The sequence below is a fragment of the Anabrus simplex genome, chromosome 8, assembly GCF_040414725.1.
Source record: "Anabrus simplex isolate iqAnaSimp1 chromosome 8, ASM4041472v1, whole genome shotgun sequence".
Taxonomy (NCBI): domain Eukaryota; kingdom Metazoa; phylum Arthropoda; class Insecta; order Orthoptera; family Tettigoniidae; genus Anabrus; species Anabrus simplex.
The window spans coordinates 9,905,559-9,928,639 of record NC_090272.1 but is presented as its reverse complement, the minus strand read 5'-3'; the positions used below and the strand labels follow the sequence as shown (position 1 = coordinate 9,928,639).

Below are 23,081 nucleotides of genomic sequence, written 5' to 3'. Positions count from 1 at the left end.
TGTAATGGCAGGTCTGGCCTTTGCTGGCAAGATGTAGTGTTTACAGTGCGCTATGTCTTCTGGTATGGGCTAGAATAAAATTGTTACTTTCATTGACCTGTCTCAGTCTTATTCTTGGCTTTGACAATATGAAAGTGGCTGAGGATGAGTGACGCTAGTAATGCCATTCCTTATGCAGCCAGTCCCTGCTATGAATGGTGTGAATATTTCGCTCATAGGGTCGGTTGGTGCACGCATTTCAGTGGGCTTGGCAGACTGATGTGCAATAGCAACTTCTGGCTCAGTGATGAAAGCGACGGGAAACTACCTCACTCCTCATTTCCCTAGTACGCCTCTTCAGTCACACCTAGGCCATCTATGACAGCTAAGGGTGAAACTGTTGAGGATCCAACTAGCCTTTGGGCTGAATACCCAACATACATACATGGCAGGTCCTCTTGCCTACTGTCAGTCACAATTAAGTTGGGGAGTTTTCATTATGATGGCAGCCCCACTTGCCTACTAGCAGTCAGAGTCGAGTTGGGCTGTTTCCGTTATAATGGCAGACAATCTCTACCTGCCTTTTTACATCCTTAGAAATACTGTCTTTGTGGTTTTCCCAACTGAGGACATTATAATGACGTCAGTAGGAAGATCGCGTTTAGAAGCAATGCTGCCATATGAAATACTCGATCAAAAATGTAAAACCGCTAATTTCTCATTTTAAAGAACACTACTCCACTACCGGTCTAACAGTCCAAAGTTCCAGATTTGGAATGGCCAGGCCGCAGACAGTCCTGAACACTCTTGTGCGATTATTCTGTTACGTTTGCGCACTCCTCATTCCAGTCAGTGTCTCAGAGTAGGGATCGAGTGGCTGGAATACTGTGTGTTATGTACCGGTAGTTATCAGCAAATGTATGTACATGAGGAATAGCATGATAAAGAAGAGAGTTATCTAACTCTCCAGCTACTTCCCGCCAAAATTCAGGCGGGTTGTTTCACTCGGTACGCAGCAGTAATCCTATCTATCGGAGATGAGTGGCAGCAGAAGAAACAAAGAACATCAGAAAAAACAATGGTCAATGAAATGTTATTGTTGATCAATTTTATGAGCTTTCTATATCATAGGCTTTCACATTTAGTTGCCTTAGACTCTGTGATATTAGGGCATCTAATATACAGTCGTCTGTGAGACAGTGAGCTGAGCGGATGTGCTGAGTGGAGCGCGGAGCGATGGGTATCACGTTGACACAATATAGGATAGCGATCGGCAGATGGATCTGTAAAAAGGGAAGCAGAATGGAAACAAGAATGGAGTTAAAGGGTGAAAAAAGGAAGATGGTGGCCACGTTACTGGTGGCGGCGGTGGTGATGGTGTTGCTGATAATAGGAGGAGTAGAGATTAATCCCGGCCCAGGTCCAGTAGGTTCCATTGGATGGGAAGAGTACGAGGCGATTAGAGAGATGATAAGAGAGGCTTGTCAGACGGAGCAAATAAAAGAAATGTTCCGAGAGTTATCCAGGGAATTTATGGACCTAAAATTGAGTGTCAAAGAAGATGTAAAGAAGATATTGGAAGAGGAAGGGTGTAATAAAGATGAATTAGACCTATTGAAGCAGAAGGTAAGAAGCCTGGAGTGGGACCTAAGAGAAACGAAGAGAGCAGTCGAGAAGAGTTTACAAGATAACGTAAGAAAAAATATCTTCATATACGGTGTCCAAGAAGAAGAAAGAGAGTCTAAAGTTGAACTAGTGTACAAAGTGGTAGAAGTGATCCAGAACAGGATGAAGATCAACTTCAGTGAAGTTGATATTGACGATGTACAGCGTGTGGGGAGAGTGAAAGGAAAGAGACCAATTAGAGTGAAATTACTATCGACACTGATGGCGGACATTGTAATAAGAAATTCGAGTAATCTAAAAGGACAGAAAGTGTGGATAAAACGGGAGATGGACAGGGAAGCCATAGAGAAGAACAGAATTCTGAATAGACATTTAAGAGAGGCAAGAAGACAAGGTCTTAAGGCATATATTAGAGGGCAGCAGCTGGTGGTTGGAAACGGAAGGTGGAATCGAGTGTGGGGGGCGGGAAGGCTGAAAAAACTTGATGAACACCAACAGCAGCAGAACGTGTCTTTGGCAACAGTGGAAGTAGCAAGGAAGGGCAGTGACGTAGAAAGGAGTGATATTACAGAAGTGAGCGAAGTCCACATCACATCAGGTGCGGGAAGTAGGGATGTGCTGAACAGCAGTGCCAGCAACCAGGTGGGCGGAAATGGAGAGTCCTTGAAGAGTCATCACAACACAGAGATGGAGGAAGCAAGTAATGTGCCACAACTGGTGAGGAGTACAGTGAAAATTGTGAATGAAGGTAACAGTAGGCAGGGTAAGAATGCATCCTCTCCGAGTAAAAGGAACACAGAAAATAAAATGGAAAAAAGACAGGCGCTGAATAAGGAAAGATCATTAAGTTTGAAAGATCTGTGGGGAAAGAAAAAAGGCGTAGGTATGGAGAAAGGGAAGGATGACGGGAGAAAAGAGGACGAGGAGAGACCTGGATAGGACTCACAGGGAAGAGTGACAAGGAGTAGAGGTGGAAATGGAGAAGCACAGGTGCAAAGAGTGGGAGGGAATAAATAACTAGAGATGGCGATAGGGTTGTGGAATATTGAGGGGTTGATGGGGAAGATAGGGAATAAAGAATTGGAGAAAACAGTAAAGGAGTATGAGATTATTGCCCTAGTAGAGACGTGGTTAGGGAAAGGGATAGAAATTGAATGGGATGGGTATAGAGCAGTCAACGTGATAAAAGAAAAAAAGGGGGAGAATGGGAAGAAATCCGGGTGGGATAACAGTTTTAATAAAAAATGAGATAGTAGAGAGAGTAGAGAGAATACAGAATGAGGTAGAAGGGGTGGTATGGCTGAGAATTAAAATGGGAAATGATGCGAAGGAGGCAATTTGCCTGGCTTTATTATACAACCATCCTAAAGACTCAACTTATGCGAATAAAACATTTTTTGAAGAACTGGTTGAAGAAATAAACAAAATGAAAGGATAATATGTGGAAGATGGAATGATATTGTTAGGGGATTGGAATGCAAGAGTGAGTAATAGGGTACCCGATTATGGGAGAGAGGATAATGAAGTGAGGGAGTACAGAAGAAATAGTAAAGACAAAGATATAAATAGCTATGGGGTAAGATTATTAGAGTTATGTGCTATAGAAAAATTATATATTTTAAATGGATGAATGAAGGGAGATAGTAATGGTGAACTGACATTCATCACATCGAAGGGCGGGAGTGTAGTAGATATAGGAGTTAGCACGGAAATAGCTCTAAAGAAGATAATAAGTTTTGAGGTGACAGAATGTGTGATAACAGAACATAAGCCCATCAAGATAAAATTAAGAGGGGAGTATGATGGAGTGAAGAGAAGGATAGGAAAAAGAGACAGGTATAAGGAGGGATGGAAGTACATTTGGAATGATACTACGATCGAGAGATTGAGAACAGAGTTAAAAGAGAGTGAAGAAAGTATAAGGGTTGAAAGTGAAAGGATGTTGGAAGGAGGGGATGTGGATGAAGTTTTAAAACTAATAGAACGCCCAGTATGGAAGGTGGGTAAGAAAGTGAGAATAAGGGAAGAGATAGACAGAAACATAGGCACGGGGTGGTTTGATGAAGAGTGTAAGAGGAAACGAGTGGTTGTAATGACAGCTCTAGCGGACTTCAAGAAAGGAGGGGAACAAGGGAAAACAGAGGAATATTGTAAATTAAGAAGAGATTACAAGAAGTTACTAAATGAGAAAAAAAGTGCTGGAAAGAGGTGGAAGCTAAGAGAGTGAACAGGTATTGCAAAGAGAAAAGATTTGATAGGGTTTGGGAAACTATAAATAAGATAAAGAGAACTAGATCGACAGAGGGAGGAACAATGATAGCAGAAAATGAGTGGATAGGATATTTTGCAGAGCTTTTGGGTGGGAGGGGAGAAGGTCAGGGGGGTATGGAAAAGACGTATATTGTAAAGGAAGTACAAACGGGAGTACAGTTACTAGATAAGGAGATAACAAGTCAGGAAATAGTCAGGGTGTTAAGTAAAATAAAAACCAAAACAGCGGGTGGGGCAAATGGTATTACTAACAGGATATGGAAGGAAGTAGGAGCAAATGAAGTAATGCTGAAAGTGATGGTGAAATTTTTTAACAAGATATGGGAAACGAATAAATTCCCTAGCGAGTGGAGAAAAGGAGTACTTTGTCCTATATATAAGAACAAAGGAAGTCGAAGTGATCCAAACAACTATAGAGGAATAACACTCCTGGAATCGCTGTCGAAGGTATATACAGGAATTTTAGCTAATAGGATTATAAATTGGGCAGAGAAATATGGAAGGATTTCGGACTATCAAAATGGATTTCGAAAAGAGAAAAATACTGTGGATAATATATGGATTTTGGATACTTTAATTACGAAGTATGTGAAAATAGCAGGGAAGAGATTATATGTAGCAGCAGTAGATTTAGAGAAAGCCTTCGATGCAGTGAATAGAGAGGCGTTATTTACTAGATTAAGAGAGGTTGGGTTATCGGAAAAAATGAGGCTGGCAATAGAAGGAATATATGAGAAAGTATTGGTGATGATTAAACTAAAAGGGGGTGGGTTGAGTAAGTGTATGGAATCGAAAAGGGGTGTGAGGCAGGGTTGTAAGCTATCACCGATATTATTTCTACTGTTTATAAATAATATATTGGATAGACATGGAGGCGAGAGATGGCAATGCCCTTGGATTGGGAAAAGAGAGATACCGGGGCTGCTATTTGCAGACGATTTATTGATCTTGGCATTAACAGCAAAGGGGTTGCAAGAAGGGCTAAATGAGGTAGTGGAATATACTAGAAGATGGGCACTCAAGATAAATGTACGGAAGACGCAGATAATGATATGTAGGAAGAGGAAAGCCAAAAAAGAAAAGAAATTCTGGACAGTCGAGCAGCAAGAAATCAGACCAGAAAAAAGATGGAGTATTTATGAGTTATAATTAGTAGTAACGGCACGTGGGAAAATCAGATTAGAAGAGCCAGATATAAAGGGAGGGGAGCACTGGCAGTAGTGGGGATATTAGAAAATAAATTTCCGGATATAAAGTACAAAATACAGAGATTGGTGTTCCAATCAATGGTCAAAGGAAAAATGTTATATGGGGTAGAAATATGGGGTTTAAAGGAAAATAGAAAAGAACTAAACCAGGTGGTGGCGAAATTTAGTAAGATTATTATGGGAGTCCCAAATTGTACTGCAAATGTGGGGGCTAGATTAGTATGTAAAGAATCAATAGACACTACTATAGCCAAGAGGGTGATGAAGTATTGGATGAGATTGGAAGAAGGGAAGGGAGGGGATTTAGTACAAGACACATATAGGTTCCAGTAAAATATGGAGAACGAGAGGTATTGGGTAAATAAGTGCAAAAATAAATTACGAAAACTGGGGTTAGGAGATATAGGATATGAGAGGTGGAGAGAGAAGAAAGAATGGGTATGGAGAAGGGTTATAAGGAGAGTTGCCGATATAGAGAGACAGAGTTTAATAATGGAATGTAGAGAAAGAGCCTCACTATCAGTATTAAACAAATTGTTAGAAATCATGAACCCGAAAATCGAAGTTGAGGACCGGAAGGGCAAAAGAGGCCTATACTGTTGGATTTTTGGAATTCCTAGAAACAGAGGGTGGATAGGTACAGAAAATGCAGGTAGATGTATTCTGTGTGGAGAAAGATGGTCGGACCTACATATATTCACCGAATGTAGGGAGTTAGAAGAGTTGAAAAAGAAAGTGTTGAGTAAAAAAGAGATAGAAAAGTAGAAAAATTGAAAAGATGACGGTATGGCTGGCCAGAGAGTGGGGAAGAGGAACAAATATTTCGAAATATTTAAATATGGTTAGAATGAGATTTATAAAGAAATTAAGAGAATAAGGGGTAAAAGAGGGTTACAGAGGAAGGAGAGGAAGGAGGTAGACGAAACTGCTAGGTTATATAAAAATTTATGACAATGAGAGGAGTTCGGAGTACAATCTGATTGTATGATGAAAAGAAGATTTGTATATATTTGGAGAGGATTGCATGTGTGAGAGAACGGAGGTGGTAGTGAATGTAAGAAAAGGGATAATAAAGTAACGAGGGCTGTGAGTAAGAGGAACTGTTGGACTGTTTAGAAATGGAAATAAGCGGAAGAAACAGAAGGAATAAGGGAAAGCCAGGTTTGATTGTTGGCAATTCGATGGTTTAAGATGTAAGTTCAAAAAAAATTTAGAGATTAGTTTTTAGTTTAAGTCTAAGAGTCGTAGGAGCTAGAGAATTGTCAACAAATACATTTGTAAACAGTGTTTGAATATTAACGATAGGGTTAGTGGACAAGGAAAGGTGTTTGGATAACATAATAGTAGATAATTTTAAACACTTGTTTAAAATTTTAATAAGTAATGAGTGGCCGTGAGGAAGAGGAACTGTTGGACTGTTTAGAGATGGAAAGGATTGATAAGTGATGTGAGGAAACAAGGAAAAGACAGATTTGACTTGTGGCAATTCGGTGGTTTAATATGTAAGTTAAACTATTTAAAAAAATGCAATTGGAAGTAGCTTTAGTCTAGGAGACGCAAGAATAAGAAAGAAAAGCGATGAACAAGGAACTGGAAATTGTCAACAAGTCCGTTTGTATATAGTGTATAAATATTAACTATACGGTATAGTGGATGATTATCTGTAACAGTTAGCGAATAAGTATTATAAGAGAGATGGACAGAGGCAAGGAAGAGTAAGAGGGGAAGATTGGGGATGGATGGGGGGAGGGGTATAAGAGACAGACGGGTGGGATGGTACAGTCCCATCCCTAGGTGAAAGAGGAAACATGTCCGCTCACAGAATAACAAGTGAATCAAGATGGTGGCAGGAATTGAAGTAAGACGACACGATTATAGGCGGAGCAGTAGATAAATGCGTGACGGATCGTATGATGGACCGGCATCCGCCTCTACGATTCGCCACGTAAAATGAGGAGAGAAGTGCGAGTTATAGGTGGGGGTAATATCTAACCCGGGAGGAGTGGCTGATAGCGGTCAGGGTGGAATGGCTCTCTCCTCACAGGGAATGCCGCATGCAGCCAAGGTTTCTTTTTCTTTATGTTTAGTTAGCTGTAGAGAGTAGATATGGGTTAGTACATTAGAATTAAGGTAGGGGATGCCCTTACATGTGGAGGAGTTCCTCGCATACCAGAGGCATCTCAATAGTTTTAGACAAGTTGGTGCAGTGCTAGGCTGGATTCCGCCGGCATGGACACCACTAAATAAGAAGAGTAGTTAGTAAATTGTTTTGTTTGGTTTATATTATTTTGTGTGTTTTTTTTGGGTTCATAGTTAATAGTTTCAGTGTAGATAGTTAGAGTTTTACATTATATATAATAGTATGTTAGTTTATATTGTTTTGTTTGGTTTATATTGTTTTGTTTGGGGGTTTTTTTTGGTTCATGTGTATTTTATGCTCTTTATTGCCTGTAACCGATGGTGCAAAATAGGGTGGCAATAAAGAGTTATCTATCTATCTAGCATCTAATATAAAGTTAGTCCTACTTTCTTTCGAAGAGTCGGACCCATTCCATTTTTTTCTATGGTTAGTGTTATTTAGGGGATGGTTGCCCAGTTGTTAATTCCTCTTAAGAGAATAATCACCACCACCACCAATCTTTTGATAGTCGGTCCGGTAAAACAGAATAAAACATAAATTGTCGGAAATTGTATTGTCTATGACATATAATATGTAGTGCTTTTCGATAGGACCAATAACACAGGTGAAAAAATTACATTTTAGGCGCCTTCCCGTAAACTGCCATTTCAACCAGGGTGGTTAAAATTATTTATAGCGTGGACTGTAGTTCCTTATTTCCCGACTTTACATACTGATTTTCATTAAGTTCTGTTTACGTGTTTTTTCCGTGGCTTGGCTTTGATAATGGACTTACAACAAAAATAGAAATTCGTGAATATCTCTGTTATAATAGCCGGTACTACACAATGTATAAGACATAAATGATCGGAAATTTAATATTATATTACTTTAGTTATGTAGTATTTATGGATAGGACCGGTAATAACATAGATATTTGAGAATTAAATTTTATTTATTCCCCTAAACTTCCATTTCGCTCAGCGTGAATAAAATTGTTTATGTCCTAGGTTGTATAGGTTGTAGCGACTTGTTCCTCGACTTTACATACCAATTTTCATTAAATTTTCTTCAGCCGTTTTCCCGTAAACAACTTTTACATAATTTTGAAATATTATTTATGTTTCCCGATTTTAAATCGGAAGATGTCAGTACATGAATGGAATGCATGTTTCTGATTTCATGACGTGACTGATCAACTACTCAAATATTTTCCAGCTTATAATTTCATCTTGCACTTCCTAATTAGCTCTGGAAAACTTAGCTGATTGACAGACCTCAATACATAATGCCGGTTCGTTAGCCTACCATCAGAATGCAGCATAACTTTTACCGCTATCTTCTGTCAGCTGACTTCACAAGAAAGTGGAAATGAGGAAGTGTGTAGGGTATTTCCTCACTCCAGGCAGATTACTAACTCGGTGATGTTTAGAATAAGGCAGATTGTATTCTGTTCACTAATATTTACAGTAATTGGTAGAGACCATCTGCTTCATTGATCATGGCGAGCATTCGACTGTGTTAAACGTTCCCAACTCCTGCGAATTATGAACGCAATGGGAATAGATAGTGAAGATCTTACGTTTGTAAAGAAGCTATTTGAACATTGAGAAGCTTCCGTAAGAATTGGAAACTCCGAGACTCGAGCTACTAGGATCGGACAGGGAGTACGGCAAGGATGTGTATTATCTCTCCTGCTATTTAATCTGTACTCTGAGCAGAACTTACAATCTGCTCTTAAAGAAATGGAAGATGGAGTAAAAATTAACGGTAGGCTGATTTTGATACCAGAAAAAACTTCTAGAAGAACAAGGTGATGGCCATTTCCAGAACACGTAACACGCACAGTTGAACAAGTGCGGAAATGTAAGTACCTTGGCAGCTGGAGTATGAGGACTTAGACCCGAATTTATACGAATAGAAATGGCTCGTACTAGCTTTATGAAAATGAGGAATCTACTGTGTGAGTGTAGGCTCAGCTGGGAGACACGTCATAACTTCGTCAGGTGCTATGTATTGTAGGGCGTTGAAACATGGACTCTGAAATGTATCACCATCTATATATATAAAATAAGAGTTTTGTTTGTACATTGCTCAGAATTTGAAAAATATGGTATTTCTGTATCGTTCATGTCCACAGTAACAAAGAAATGCATTTTTTCTTTTCCGTAATTTCTGTCTGTCTGTCTGTCTGTCTGTCTGTCTGTCTGTCTGTCTGTCTGTCTGTCTGTCTGTCTGTATGTATGTATGTATGTACACGCATCACTTGAAAACGGCTGAAGAGAATTGAATGAAAATCGGTATGTAAAGTCGGGGGTGAGCCACTACAATCTAGGCTATAAATAATTTTATTCACGCTAAGTGAAATGGTAGTTTAGGGGTAGGCGCCTAAAATTTAATTTTTAAATTTCGTTATTGCTCCTATAGAAAAGTACTACATAACAAAAGTTATAGAGAATACAATTTCCGATCATTTATGTTTTATTCAGTTTTACCGCACCGACTGTGATAAGAGTGGTATTTCAGAGGCGGAAGAAAACTTTTTTTTGCTAGTTGTTTTACGTCGCACCGACACAGATAGGTCTTACGGCGACGATGGGACAGGAAAGGGCTAGGAGTAGGAAGGAAGCGGCCGTGGCCTTAATTAAGGTACAACCCCAGCATTTACCTGGTGTGAAAATGGGAAACCACGGAAAACCATTTTCAGGGCTGCCGACAGTGGGGTTCGAACCTACTATCTCCCGAATACTGAATACTGGCCGCACTTAAGCGACTGCAGCTATCGAGCTCGGTCGGAAGAAAAACTAAATGCGAAGACCTACAATATCGAAAGCGCATAACATTGATCAACAATAACATTAAATTGACCATTGTTTGTTGTGATGTTCTTTGCCTCTTATCGTGCCCTCAACTCCGATAGATGGGATTACAGTTGCGTACCGAGTATAACAGCCTCACTCAATATTGGCGGGAAAGAGCTGGGAAGTTAGAAAACTTTTTTTCTTTAGCATGCCATTCCTCTGGTTCATACATTGTCTGATACTGCTGGTACGTAACACACGGGTTCATCAGTATTCCAGGTATTCGCTCCCTACTCTGACGCGTTGTTTTGAATGAGCAGTGTGCAGTGTAGTATGAGCTGGTCTAGAATTACAATTTAAGCCAATTCTAAATTACAGGACTACAATTCATTAATAATTCAAAATTCAACCCTGAAAAGAAACGTTACTTAAGAAAAGCGTATTCCTCTTCATTTTTATTAAATTCTACATTCATTTTGTTCAAAATTAGCACTGAAGAGGGGTTTTCTCCTCTGGCTTGGAGGAAAAATTTGCCTCCAAGTCAGATAGATTTTTCCGCCACCAGTGTAGTGAAATGAGATTTTCCAACTCATCGGATAGTCCTAGGAAAGAGATTAGTAAAAGGGCATAGATTTGTCCTCCTGGGACTCCCCGCTATTCGAACCCCCCTTCCCCCGACGAAAAAAGACTAAGAGTGTTCACGGATCAAGGCTGTATGGCTTGGCCATTCCAGCTCTGGAACTTTGGACTGTTAGATCGGCAACGTAGTACTGTTCGTTAAATGTGAGAAAATGCGTGGTTTTTCATTTGATCGAGTATTTCATATTGCTTTTAATCGCGCCATTCCTACTGACGTCATTGTAATGACCTATGTTCATTTCACTTTGGAAAACCACTAAGGCAGTCTTTCTGAGAATGTAAAAAAGCAGGTGGAGAGTGAGTGTCTGCCATTATGATGAAAACTCCCCAACCTGATTGTGACTAAGAGTAGGCAAGCAGACCTGCCATCACAATGACAATTGCCTAACCCAGTCTCCATATGAGAAAAGACGTTTGGTGACTTCCCCGTCGCGTTTCTGGGGTAACGTTGCTATGCAATATAATGCAATCTTGCTCACAAGGTGTACACAACTTAACATAGAATTCTGTATACAATGTAGAATTCCGTAGCGAAGCACGGGTACATCAGCTAGTTAACAGAATAAATGCCTTCGAGAGGTGGGTGTTTCGAAGGATGTTATGGATGTCGTGAACTTACCACGTCTCCAATGCTGCCGTACTCAGGTGCATGAGGAGGGGACGAATATTGCTGTGTACAAACAAGGAAAGAAAGACAGCTTGCCCTGGCCATATTACGAGGAATGAGAAGTACAACCTGCATTGATCAAGCAGGGTAAAACTGATGGACGTAGGGGATGAGTAAGTTACGGGACTGGATTCTAGTAGACTGATGAGGACAGTAATAGAGAAGGCACTACAAGAAGGGGAAGGTAGTGGGATGGCCATTTGAAGCAGTTCTAGGAACTCAGGACATTATGTTTTGTCACATAACCATAGGTACTGTCTCAGTTGTACAGTGATCAACCGAGATGGCTCCAGTTCACGAACTTTAGCTCAGAACTTTGATCCTACAGTAGATAACTATGGACGGTGCTTGACCAAAAGTAGACTGTATAATACAATTCCAATTAGAATAGCACTCCGAAGTGTTTTTCACAAATAAAAACAAGCAGTTACGTTCAAATTTCATTAACACAAACACAAAAGGGTTCCTCTCGATGTGAGTTTCATAAAGACTTCGCAGGGAATATAGAAAGTTCAGGTGACAAAATACCTCGTAATTCTGATGTCGCCAAGTTCCTGACGAATCTACAATTGATACCTGATGTAGAGTCCATTAGTCTCTTCTTACATCTGGAGTTCTGTCGATGAAACCACCGAAATTTTGGGCTGATACATTGCAAACATGGTTGAGAAAAAGGCTGGGTTCGGACACGGCTCCTCATTCCGAGCAGACTTCTTGAACGTAGAGAACACACACCAATTTCCCGGTATGTTAATGTTGGACTGTAAGTATTGTCGTCTGGAGGTGTACGCTGACTCAGAAGTCAGTATGTTGAAGTGTTCTATTTTCACTTCATCCATTACACGCGTTTGGTCCATGTCTTTCACCATGTTGCAAAAGCAGTATGAAGTCACTGGACTTCTTTCCTCAACCAAGATCCCGAGGGCTCTTAATTGGGGGCTTCGTTGGCAACCACCGGTCCCTTAGCTGAGTCTGGGCATTGATTCCATATACCTGTACCACACTCCTCTATCCGACCTCCCTAGGCCAACTCGTGTTCTTTCTAAACCCAAAGCTTAGGGAGTCCTTGTCTTTCTTTGGCCGATACTTCCACTTTTCGAAGCGTCGATCCCTCTGATTAGTGTTAATAGAGGATGGTTGTCGAGTTGTACCTCCTTGATCACTCTTCAACTGAGAAGGTGTTTGTGAACACGTGTGCAGCCTTACCAGGAGCAACTAACTCAGCCCGCATTATCACGATGACGCACTTAATTTCTAGTTTGAACTCCTTCGAGATTTTAACACTGTTGTTGGCTATTTCCCTACTGAGTCTGCCGCACAACTTGCATGTCATGTTGCATACTTGGCTGGATTCCTGAAAACATCGAGAAGTTGGAAACTGGTGGACTATTGTTCATGAAATCAATGGACGTCATCTGCGACGTGAAAAATGAACTGAAAGCTGTTCGCGGGTCACTAAGCGAAAAAGTCATGAAAGCAATTCAGCCAGTTCTTGAAAGAAATCCGCGTTACACCGGTTTGTGTGTTGTTAGCTTGATGCTCAACGGAGAGTCACGAGAAATTCCAAAAAAACTCGCTCCCATACATATCCATTTGCGATATCTCTAACCATTTTCAATATACAAGTTACCTCCCGATCGCCGACGGAACATGACCCCTGAGAATACCGTGTTTGGCATCTTGATTGACATAATTACTTACATTTTATTGTTTAAAATTACCCCCCCCCTTTACCTTTCATGCTCAATGAATGTATTTCTGAAGTGTTTACATTTTGAAATTACATATTTGATACATAATTGTTAGGTTTTTGTTACATATTTCATTGATTAATAGTACATGTCAAGTCCTAAGACGCCTAATGATTGGTACCATACAATTCTAGTTTGGTCTCTATTTACTTTACTCGCTATCCTGCCGTAAGTGATTAATTGTCACCATTAGCTGTCATAGTTCATTCTGTGGCATGACTACTAGCCAGTTCCCACCGGCGGGAAGATAAGCGTAGCCTGCAGCCAGTTGTTTCATGCATCATTACACTTCAACTGAAATAAATAGCTCAAAAGAAATCTGATATGTGCACTGTCAATGTCAGTATTCACCACAAAAGCAGTGGTTCTCAACGTTTGTTTGCCTGCACCCCCTTTGTATCCTTCAATTCTTTCACCACCAACAACCTTGCAGCTTCCATAACAACTTGTGAATATATTGAAAAATAGTTTAAACGAAAATTCTTCAACACTCGAGTGTAGAAACGCAGCTTTTTCTTCGGAACAACATTTTAGGTCGATTGCCTGTTCCTGAAGGGAATCCGGAATCAAATCTAGTTCTATTTTGAACGGATTACGCGTCAACTGAAATTGCCACCTATCTGAAGAAATGCCTGGCAAGTTGCGTCCAATTTCACTTTTCAGGCATGACAAATGTTCTGAAGCTCTTCAATTCATTTTTCAAATTTACTGGAAGATTGTTTATGTCATCTAAAAGTTCATTAAGTAAAATAATTTTAGTACGATTTAGCGGTGACGGAGATAACTTTCCGTAGTCGATTCCTTTCTTTGTCACAACTTTTCACTCTTACCAAATTTATTTCTGGTTTTAATTAATAACCACGCCTCCCCTGAAATTCTCCAACGTTTATCCAGGTTGAGAACCGTTTTACTAGATGACGTAAAATTATTTACGGTATGTATAAATTTACTTACCTTGCTGGCACACTCTTCCCATAGTAACGGTGTTCCAAAGCATAGAGAAAACCATGGTATTTCATTGCTAACTCATTTGGAAAATTTGGACCCATTCCGAGTATTTCAACTTCACCGCCGATTTGTAGGAAAATTGGAGCACCTTCCCGAAAAAAGCCATCGTACTTGTAATATCTCTGGAACAGAAAGCTGTGTTGGTATATAGTCCAGTGCCTGTACGAGCAGTGGTGAACGACTCCACTTGGAAGCACAAGGTTCGCTCATAAGAGAGCCCGCAGTATATAACTTTAACATTTCCCGTCCGACCTCCCACGGCCAACTCCTACATCTGCAAGGCCAAGAGAGTCTTGCCGGCCTATTCCTCTTCTTAGACTAAAACCTACTCTCATTCATCGACGTCTCGTACTCTTCCTCCTTCCTCGCATTGGTATAAGGAGAAGATGTTGGGGCAGCTCTACATCCTCTTAAAAGTTGATCCGCACCATCCCGGATGATTGCTTAGTTGTACATCTTAAAACAACAACGAAAACCGTCCAGGATGATTGCTTAGTTGTACATCTTAAAACAACGACGACAACCGTCCCGGACGATTGCTTAGTTGTACATCTTAAAACAACGACGAAAACCGTCCAGAATGATTGCTTGGTTGTACATCTTAAAACAACGACGACAACCGTCCCGGATGATTGCTTAGTTGTACATCTTAAAACAACGACGAAAACCGTCCAGGATGATTGCTTAGTTGTTCATCTTAAAACAACAATGACCAGCATCCCGCATGATTGCTTAGTTGTACATCTTAAAACAAAAATGACAAGCATCCCGTACCATTGCTTAGTTATACATCTTAAAACAACAACGAAAACCATCCCGGATGATTGCTTAGTTGTACATCTTAAAACAACAACGAAAACCGTCCCGGATGATTGCTTAGTTGTACATTTTAAAACAACGACGAAAACCGTCCAGGATGATTGCTTAGTTGTACATCTTAAAACAACAACGATAACTATCCCGCATGATTGCTTAGTTGGCCTGGGGACATGTGCACGAACCTGTTGCTCGGAGAATGCAGGTATAATATTAGTTCCGTTCACACATCATAGACTTCTTGACAATGCCCCACTTCTGCCGACAATATTCCTTGCAATTAGATTAGATAATATGGGCTATGAAAAGTACCTGTTTAAAGCACTCCGTCTTATTGAGATCAAAATGGTCGAGAATTTGATGGAAGTAATATGGCTTCGAAAACTCCGACACGTTCACTGCGCTGGCTGCACAGAGCGCCGTCACCAAGATTGTGGTACCCAATTTCATCCTGGAGAAGACACAAAATATTACTTAACATCGATAAATAAATAAATACATACATACATACATACATAAATACATACATACATACATACATACATACATACATACATACATACATACATACATACATACATACATACATACATACATACATACATACATACATACTTAGTACATACATACATACTGAACCCTTTGGTCCGTCTTGAAGGATACCTACCTTCCTTACATATCAGCAATATTCATGAGATCTGTCTCTTGGGTCGTTTCGGGTTCTTTGTCACTTGCTGAGGTAAAATGTAGGGTTCAATAATCTTAATCTATCTACTAAAATGTAAGGTCTGTTTAAAAATATTCCTATTTATTCATGTAATTTTTGAAGGAATAAAGATTATAATCAATATCATTTGGACTCAAATCTTTTCCACTTGACACCACAATCATTTTTAAACAGAGGGGCCGAACGCTGGTTTGAGCCTTTGACTTAACTGTCTGATGGGCATCCTTACTAGAAACCATTGTCTCAATTATTAAATAAAGAAAGGAAAGTCTGGAAATCCTTAAATTCGACTTCCATGTCGGACTACATGTACCATCATAATGATTCTTGATGGTCCAGCCCTCTTAAGACGAACTCTGGACTCTGGGTATAATTAAGGCAGTCCAATCGGTGTGTGCCACACAGTGCTTGTACGGTATGGACCCTTAATTGAATCGATGTGACCTGCGACTAAGTCATGGACTGACCTCTAAACTTTTAAGTTACTTTAAAGCCATTGTGGATTATGACCGCAAGAAAAATGATGCTACAGTGGCAGATGGCCCTAATCTAAGTCCCTGAGGTTGATGACCCCATGACCACCCAAGTTTCTAAGGTGAAGGCTAAACACAATTAAGTTACATCGGTTGATGACCAAAGTTTTCACTTTACTAACCCCAGCACATTTACTGCTCAATCAATCAAAGTAAAATATGCAACAACAACAACACTCACAAAACTTTGTGGCAGTAAAATCCATTACCTTCGGATATGTCTCCTTAATCGTTACGTTAACATTTAAATATGCTCAGAAAAATAAACTAAGATTTTCAGAATGCATCTTCAAGTTATTCGCTTGGTTTGAAGTTATTTCGTAAATACGGTTTCCACTGAATTTAATAATTAAATAAATTTAAATGATTTAATGAAATCTTAATGAACAACACATTCTGTATCCACGGACGAATGGTTTCTTTCACATGTCCCTACTCAAATTTTGATGTAATTAATTTTACCATCTGTTGTTATCGTGCAGCTGGAAAAACATTACATCATTTATGTCCATTATTATATCTTGTTTCATGACATCACACTTTAATCTAATCCTAACCATTATTAACACTTGGATAATCCTAATCATTAAGTACAAAACCATAAGTAACTCGCCGTAAAATGTAAGCCGATTACGATATAATTTCTTGTCATAACATTACATAAAGCTTTGTGCAACCCTCACAAACAAATCAATCATCACTACCATCACTCTATATTTTGGACAACCCTGAAATTGGCTACCCTCGCTCATTATACTGTAACTTCGTGGTTTCAAATATGCATTACGATCTCAATTACACAAATTCACAGTGTCTAATAACCTACACGTTATTCCCGAATGATATTAACAACTAGTTCTCGCAAATAATGATCTCTGTTCCAAAGAATGCAATCTCGTTTTTTAACACGTAGCAAGCGCACAACCCCGTTATCTCCGAGCGGTGAACTCCGATCAGCTGGCGGCATTGAAAACAAACGACCCTCACCCTGTCTGTCAGTTTTAATATGAAACACATGTCTTTCGCCACGCTTGACTGGCCTTTCAGAATGAAATATTTGACTTAGAAAAATAGAATAAAATACGATATTTCTGATCAACAAATATGCACATAGATTTTAATTTTAAATTTCCTACAATAATTGTACACATCGCAAATTAATACCTGCGTGGATTTTCCCACTCTACTTTCCATCCCAAACATTACACAAATCTTCATCGGGCTCACACAAATCCCGGCACCATTAACAGGCTTCTAATCACCTGATTCACAAATCCTATCTCAACTCATACGACAAATCTAACCTCTTGTCTTCAACTCGACGACTCTCAATGACAAAGGAACTGGGATAAACATACTTAGAATCCACGACGCACAAATACTTTAATAACGAACAACTTCGCATAAAATGATCTCGTATTTTAAAACTTGGATTTTCACAAAAATGACTGACATATTTTACTGTTATTTATTGTCACATAGGCCCAGTTTAAACGGACATAGAAGAACTATACATTTCGTGACAAAATTCACCGATCTGCATTACTCAACACTACATACAGCGCTTCTACCCGATTGAAAATAGGTAGCAACGGATCTTTTTGCACGAATTCCATCAAAATTCCAACATAAATTTTTAACGTCGAATAAACATCTAAATTAGACATTACATAATATAGGCAATAAATTCACGGAAATGACGATCTACTTTGGACGTGACATCACTTCGAAACCCTCATTAATAAATATTTGACAACATTACACGGCACTCGCAATACTTTATAAAAATTTATCCAAGCAGAAAATAAAACAAATGACCTTCCGTCATATTTCTAACATTCACAAAAACATATGGGTGACCAACTGCGTCATAAATACCCATTTAAATACATATAAGTCTGACATCATAAAACAAGATATAGTAGGCGGTAAGATGCTATGTCACCTATCTTATGTTACGTCAGCGTCCATCTTTGGGCTCACCTCTGACCTTCTGTCAGTTATTTAGCCAGTTTTACATTTCTAGCTGTACATGAGACTTTCTTATTTTTCCTGGAAATAAAGCATAAAAATAAACGCTCTTTCACTCGGCGTCTTCGTTGATCGCACATGACTGATTGTATTTATTACCCGCACAGGAGTTACTTTCTTTACAACACAAAACAACTTTATCAATACTTCTTCGTTATCTTGACCGTGCTTTTTTTATAAAATTACTTCTGCTGAGACAAAACTATCTCCACATGGATTCAAGACCCCAGCCACATCGGCCAAAAATCTGTTTGTTGGACTTAGTCTACTTCCTGTCGAACAGTTCAACCCTCTTTCTCAAGCCTCAATGATACAAATGCAGGGGTTCAACATGGCGTCCCTTCTTATTTGCAGACGTTACCCCCTCTCTCCAGGCATTTTTCCTTTGCCGCCAAGAAATTTTGCGTAACTTTTCCGACTTAAATGAACTATTTAAAAGAGTTTTTGATGTTACCACACACTTGCTCCATCGTTATCGGTAGTGTTCATGAACATTGAAAATGTATTCTCATTAAATTAACCGGTTAAATGACCTCATTTGCTAGGCACTATTTTCTGTAGACTTAGCGTGGGTAAAATTAGACACGCGCGTCCTTCTGAAATATCCACACAAATGGCTTAGCAGTCTCAAATCCGCCTTACTAAAGACCAATTATCTTTAGATAAATACAGGACCCTCATTATACTGCGTTCACCTCTAATTATTTCATTTCAATATATTTATTCATCCTAAACTTTCTTCTGTATCCTTCCATGTTCGACACGTGCGGGTGACGTAACGTTTCCTAGCGTGGGAATGAAGGTAGCCACGTGTAACTTCCGTCATATCAAAGAAATGTTCAAGCTCCTCATCACAATTGACATGGGGCCTCATGTAGTAACTTTCATGGTGTGTCATTGCGCATCCAGTCTACCGTAGTGACGTCACACTGGGAGCAAAGCAGGGCAGGCGGTGACATTTCTCAGGCTGTGGAGAGAGCGCATCCTTCAAAATGTATTTATTTACAATATGTTACTACTGTCAATTTATGTAATGAATGCCTTATACATAAGCGTTATAGCTCTAGCAGTTTGTAATTTTTGACATTTTCTTGGACGTTTTTCTACGGGAATATAAGAGAATCTTCTTCCTGTTTAATTGTTTTAAGCGAATATAAGATCTTGTGCGCGCTAAGGTTAAAATCACTTCTCGAGGAGTTTTCACTGCTGGCGGTAATTGCTTCATGGTTCTCTCTGTCAGTTTGTCAAACATGCAGGGTTCCCCGCAAAGGTAATTACCGTGAAGGTCATTAAGTTCTTCCTCCAGTATATTTGTAACTTCCAGTAAATCGTCACTGGGACTCAATAAATTTCCTCTTGACATACATTGGAGCCAGTCTGGTTGCTTGTTTGTTGCTTCTGGCTGCTGAACAATTGTGCCTAAGTAGGAATACTTGTTGCGAAACTTGTGAGCGATATAGCCAGCAATGTATTTCAAGCCTTCCTGCGTAATTGTTGCTTTTGAATAACATATCTTCAAAAGCTTCAAGCACATTTGCGAGTTCTGGAGTCATATTAAAATATGCCATGTCCACCTCGTTTACACTCTGATATTCACACTGAACGAAAATATTAGCATTAATTTCCTCTTCTTCGTAACTCTGTCCGTTTTCATCATCCAAGCTTTTGCTTAGCTGAGCTGGTTTGTGTAAAGCAATAATCGTCGTCTTTTCCATCACCATTACGTAAATTGTCACAATCATGTAGTGGTTTAATTAAACACGATTCGTTGTTGTCCACGGTGTTCTTATTCTGAGTAAACACAGCAGCCGAATGTTTACCCAGAATGTACCACCTTAATCTATGTTTGAAGTCCAACGGATTTGGATGATCATGAGGACCTCTCATCCCTCTTATATATGAAAAGACATTTTCAACAACGTCCTGATTCAAGCGATATGTTAATATATATTCCAGGCTGTATTTAGAGACCAGGTACCGATACATTTCTATCAGGGACGCATTGTTAAGTCGAATTCCTTTTTGGAAGGGCAACAAAGACTTATGCTTTCCAACAGTCATTGCTAACACTTGTTCCGTCACCTTGCTTAAAAGAGCAGTCAGGTTTGTCAAATCTGTGCCAAAAGCATTAACACCCGAATGGGCTCCAAATTTTGCCCACGAATTGAAAAGATCGAACCAGTCATTGAACAGCTGTACCAGGAGAGCTACTTGTTTCAGTTAATATCTGGCATCAAGCCGTGGCTGCCACAATATTCGATCGCTTTTGAGACTGTCCTAGACAATAACTAAGCAGCAGATCGTACCTTTTGTCTCTGAGATACAGACAAGTCTAAATGGTATCTAGTAACCTTGTGAGCAAGTGTTATTTCACTACTTGATGCTCACAGCAATTTTTCAAAAGCTGATATGTCTATTACTGCACCATTCACATTGAAACCTTGATCAAGTAGATTATTTCGCACAAGCTTCAGTAAATGCGGCGCATCTGCATAAAAAACTATTTTCAGTGACTCTTCACTAGGATGCTGTATAAAACACTGCTTATTGTATCCAATGTTCAGTCCTGAATAAAGTTTCATATTTCCACCACCAATGTCACAAGTTATGGCAATAACAGTGAAACAGATATTGTACAATTCTACTAGTATTTCGCGCAGAATTTCGTATGTCATCACCTGATCAAATTTGTAATAGATGTGTTGTTTGCATGCTTTAACTAAGCCTCTTGCTATGGCAGTTTGACAAGTCTTGTGTGGTCCTACCCTTTGCTGCAGTTTCTTATCGATGCAAATTACATTCGATATATACACTTCATCAAATACCAGAAACAGTTAAACGCTCCTGACTACTTAATTCCTGGGCCTTGGTTTTCATTAAAACAAACACATCGCGTAGTATACCCTGTTCTACATTGAAATATGCCGCCCATGTGCGCAATGTTGAAGGAGCCGGAAATGGGTAATGATGTGCTCTTAAGTAACGGTATGCCTTTGGACTAACACTTCGCAATGATATCGCTGCTGCTATATCGTCAGAAGTCCAACGAACTCTTTTACTTTCACTTTTATTTTCACGGTTCATTAACACAATTATTTGCCCTGGAAAAAATATATGTCCGAATATTGAAGCTATTCTCTCAGAAATGTCATTTGCCTTTTTTATTTGTTGTAGTAATTCTCCTTCATTCTTCAATAGCTGTTCACATTTTTTCCGTAAGTCACTATTTTCTCTTTCCAACAGTAGGATCTTCCTTCTCAAACCTTCCAGTTCGTTAGTTCCATTGTCTCCGTTGTAGTCCTGTGAAACCGATATTTGCTTCAGTTCCATGTTCCCTAAAATCAATATAGACACGTTATTTATTCTTTCAGTTGAAAAACAAAAGTGGGAATGTTACATTTAAGCATATATTTATTGTACCGTATTTCCTCACTCGCCTGTTCAGATCAACAGTCGGCGATCTTAGAAGCTTAGCTACATCCTTATGTCGATTTCTCTGTTTTTCCCTCTCAACCCTCCTGTCATTATTGGGAGTTGTTTCGTGCTAGTGGTAAATTCTCAGTGGGAACTGCATCCGGTTTTAAATTACGGCTCTTTTTATTCCGATAATTTAGTAGTTGTTGTCTTAGAGGGATTTCAAAGCACGTCGTAGCAAAATGAAGCGAGCAAACTCGACCTAAAGCAATAAGATACTTTTGTATTAATTTAATACAGGATAAATAGAATAACGACAATAATAATTTATCATATTTTCTAAGTACGTACCATGTTTCAAACTAAAAATGTCATTGCGCCGACATGCGTTTTCCCACACTCTGGCAAGGTCTTCATTTTTCGGGAATGAAAAATACTTTATGTCTGATCCTTTGGTTTTTCTGGAGTGGCTAAAACAACCTGCTACTGCACAGCCCGGCATTCTCAAAAGTGTGATCCGTGTACATTAACGAGAATACTAACAGAGCTTCAAATTATATATGGCACGTATTTCAATAGATAACGCAGGTTTATCACACAAAACATACAGTACAACAGCGGCAAGCCATGTGGCCAGCAGCAACGCGTTTTCGTCTCTGTTACTGACACCATTATATTCACATCACGGTAACTTTCATACTTAAAATTCTTAGGGCACAAAGGTCATTGGTTCAATACATACGTACATACATACATACATACATACATACATACATACATACATACATACATACATACATACATACATACATACAACACAATTTTCTATAGACATCTAAGCCCATAATGGTAGATGCTGGAACACTCCCGCTCTTGGGACAGCAAGGCCTTGAAGTCGGTGTGAGGCGATGCTGCATGTTGATCCCAAAAGCCAGCCTAACGGGGTGTCACAGACGTTCCTAGTTGTTTTATAACTTTGCCAGCTTTAAAAAAGAAATGTTTTACGTCGTACCGGCGCAGATAGGTCTTATGGTGGCGATGGGTTAGAAAATGGCTGGGAATGGGAAGGAAGCGAGCCGTGACCTTAATTAAGGTGCAGCCTGAGCATTTTCCTGGTGTGAAAATGGGAAACCACAGGAAACGATCTTTAGGCCTCTCGACTATGGGTTCGAACCCACTGTATCCTGAATGCAAGCTGACAGCGCAAACCGCGAAGCCACCTGCTTGACTGCCGTATTGAGCTTTGAGGTCGACAATATCTCCTGCGCTCCGTGAGGGATATCAGTTTGAGCGCATAGCTCCTCACGTGCCCTTTCTTGGACAACTCCTATTCTCTTCGAAAAGCTCTGGAGGTAGATTTTCACGATCTAATTATTGTTTTATAGTCATGGTAATCATGGCTGTTCCCTTCTTTTAAATAAACAATTGTTACAACACTCTTTTTATTGTTTCGGTATATTACACGACATTTTTGTATGGAGTGTGCGTATG

At 39.5% G+C, this 23,081-nt stretch overlaps 1 protein-coding gene across 1 annotated transcript in view; it reads right to left on the bottom strand.

The window, feature by feature from the left end:
* The window catches only part of LOC137501848 (putative serine protease K12H4.7), a 76,530-nt gene that overhangs the window by 32,603 nt on the left and 20,846 nt on the right, over positions 1 to 23,081 (bottom strand). The window contains exons 2-3 of the mRNA XM_068228951.1: positions 15,198 to 15,336; positions 14,016 to 14,191 (exon numbers count right to left, since the gene is read on the bottom strand). Coding sequence (XP_068085052.1) covers positions 14,016 to 14,191; positions 15,198 to 15,335 — 314 coding nt within the window. The 5' untranslated portion in view covers position 15,336. The remainder of the gene's footprint in view (positions 1 to 14,015; positions 14,192 to 15,197; positions 15,337 to 23,081) is intronic.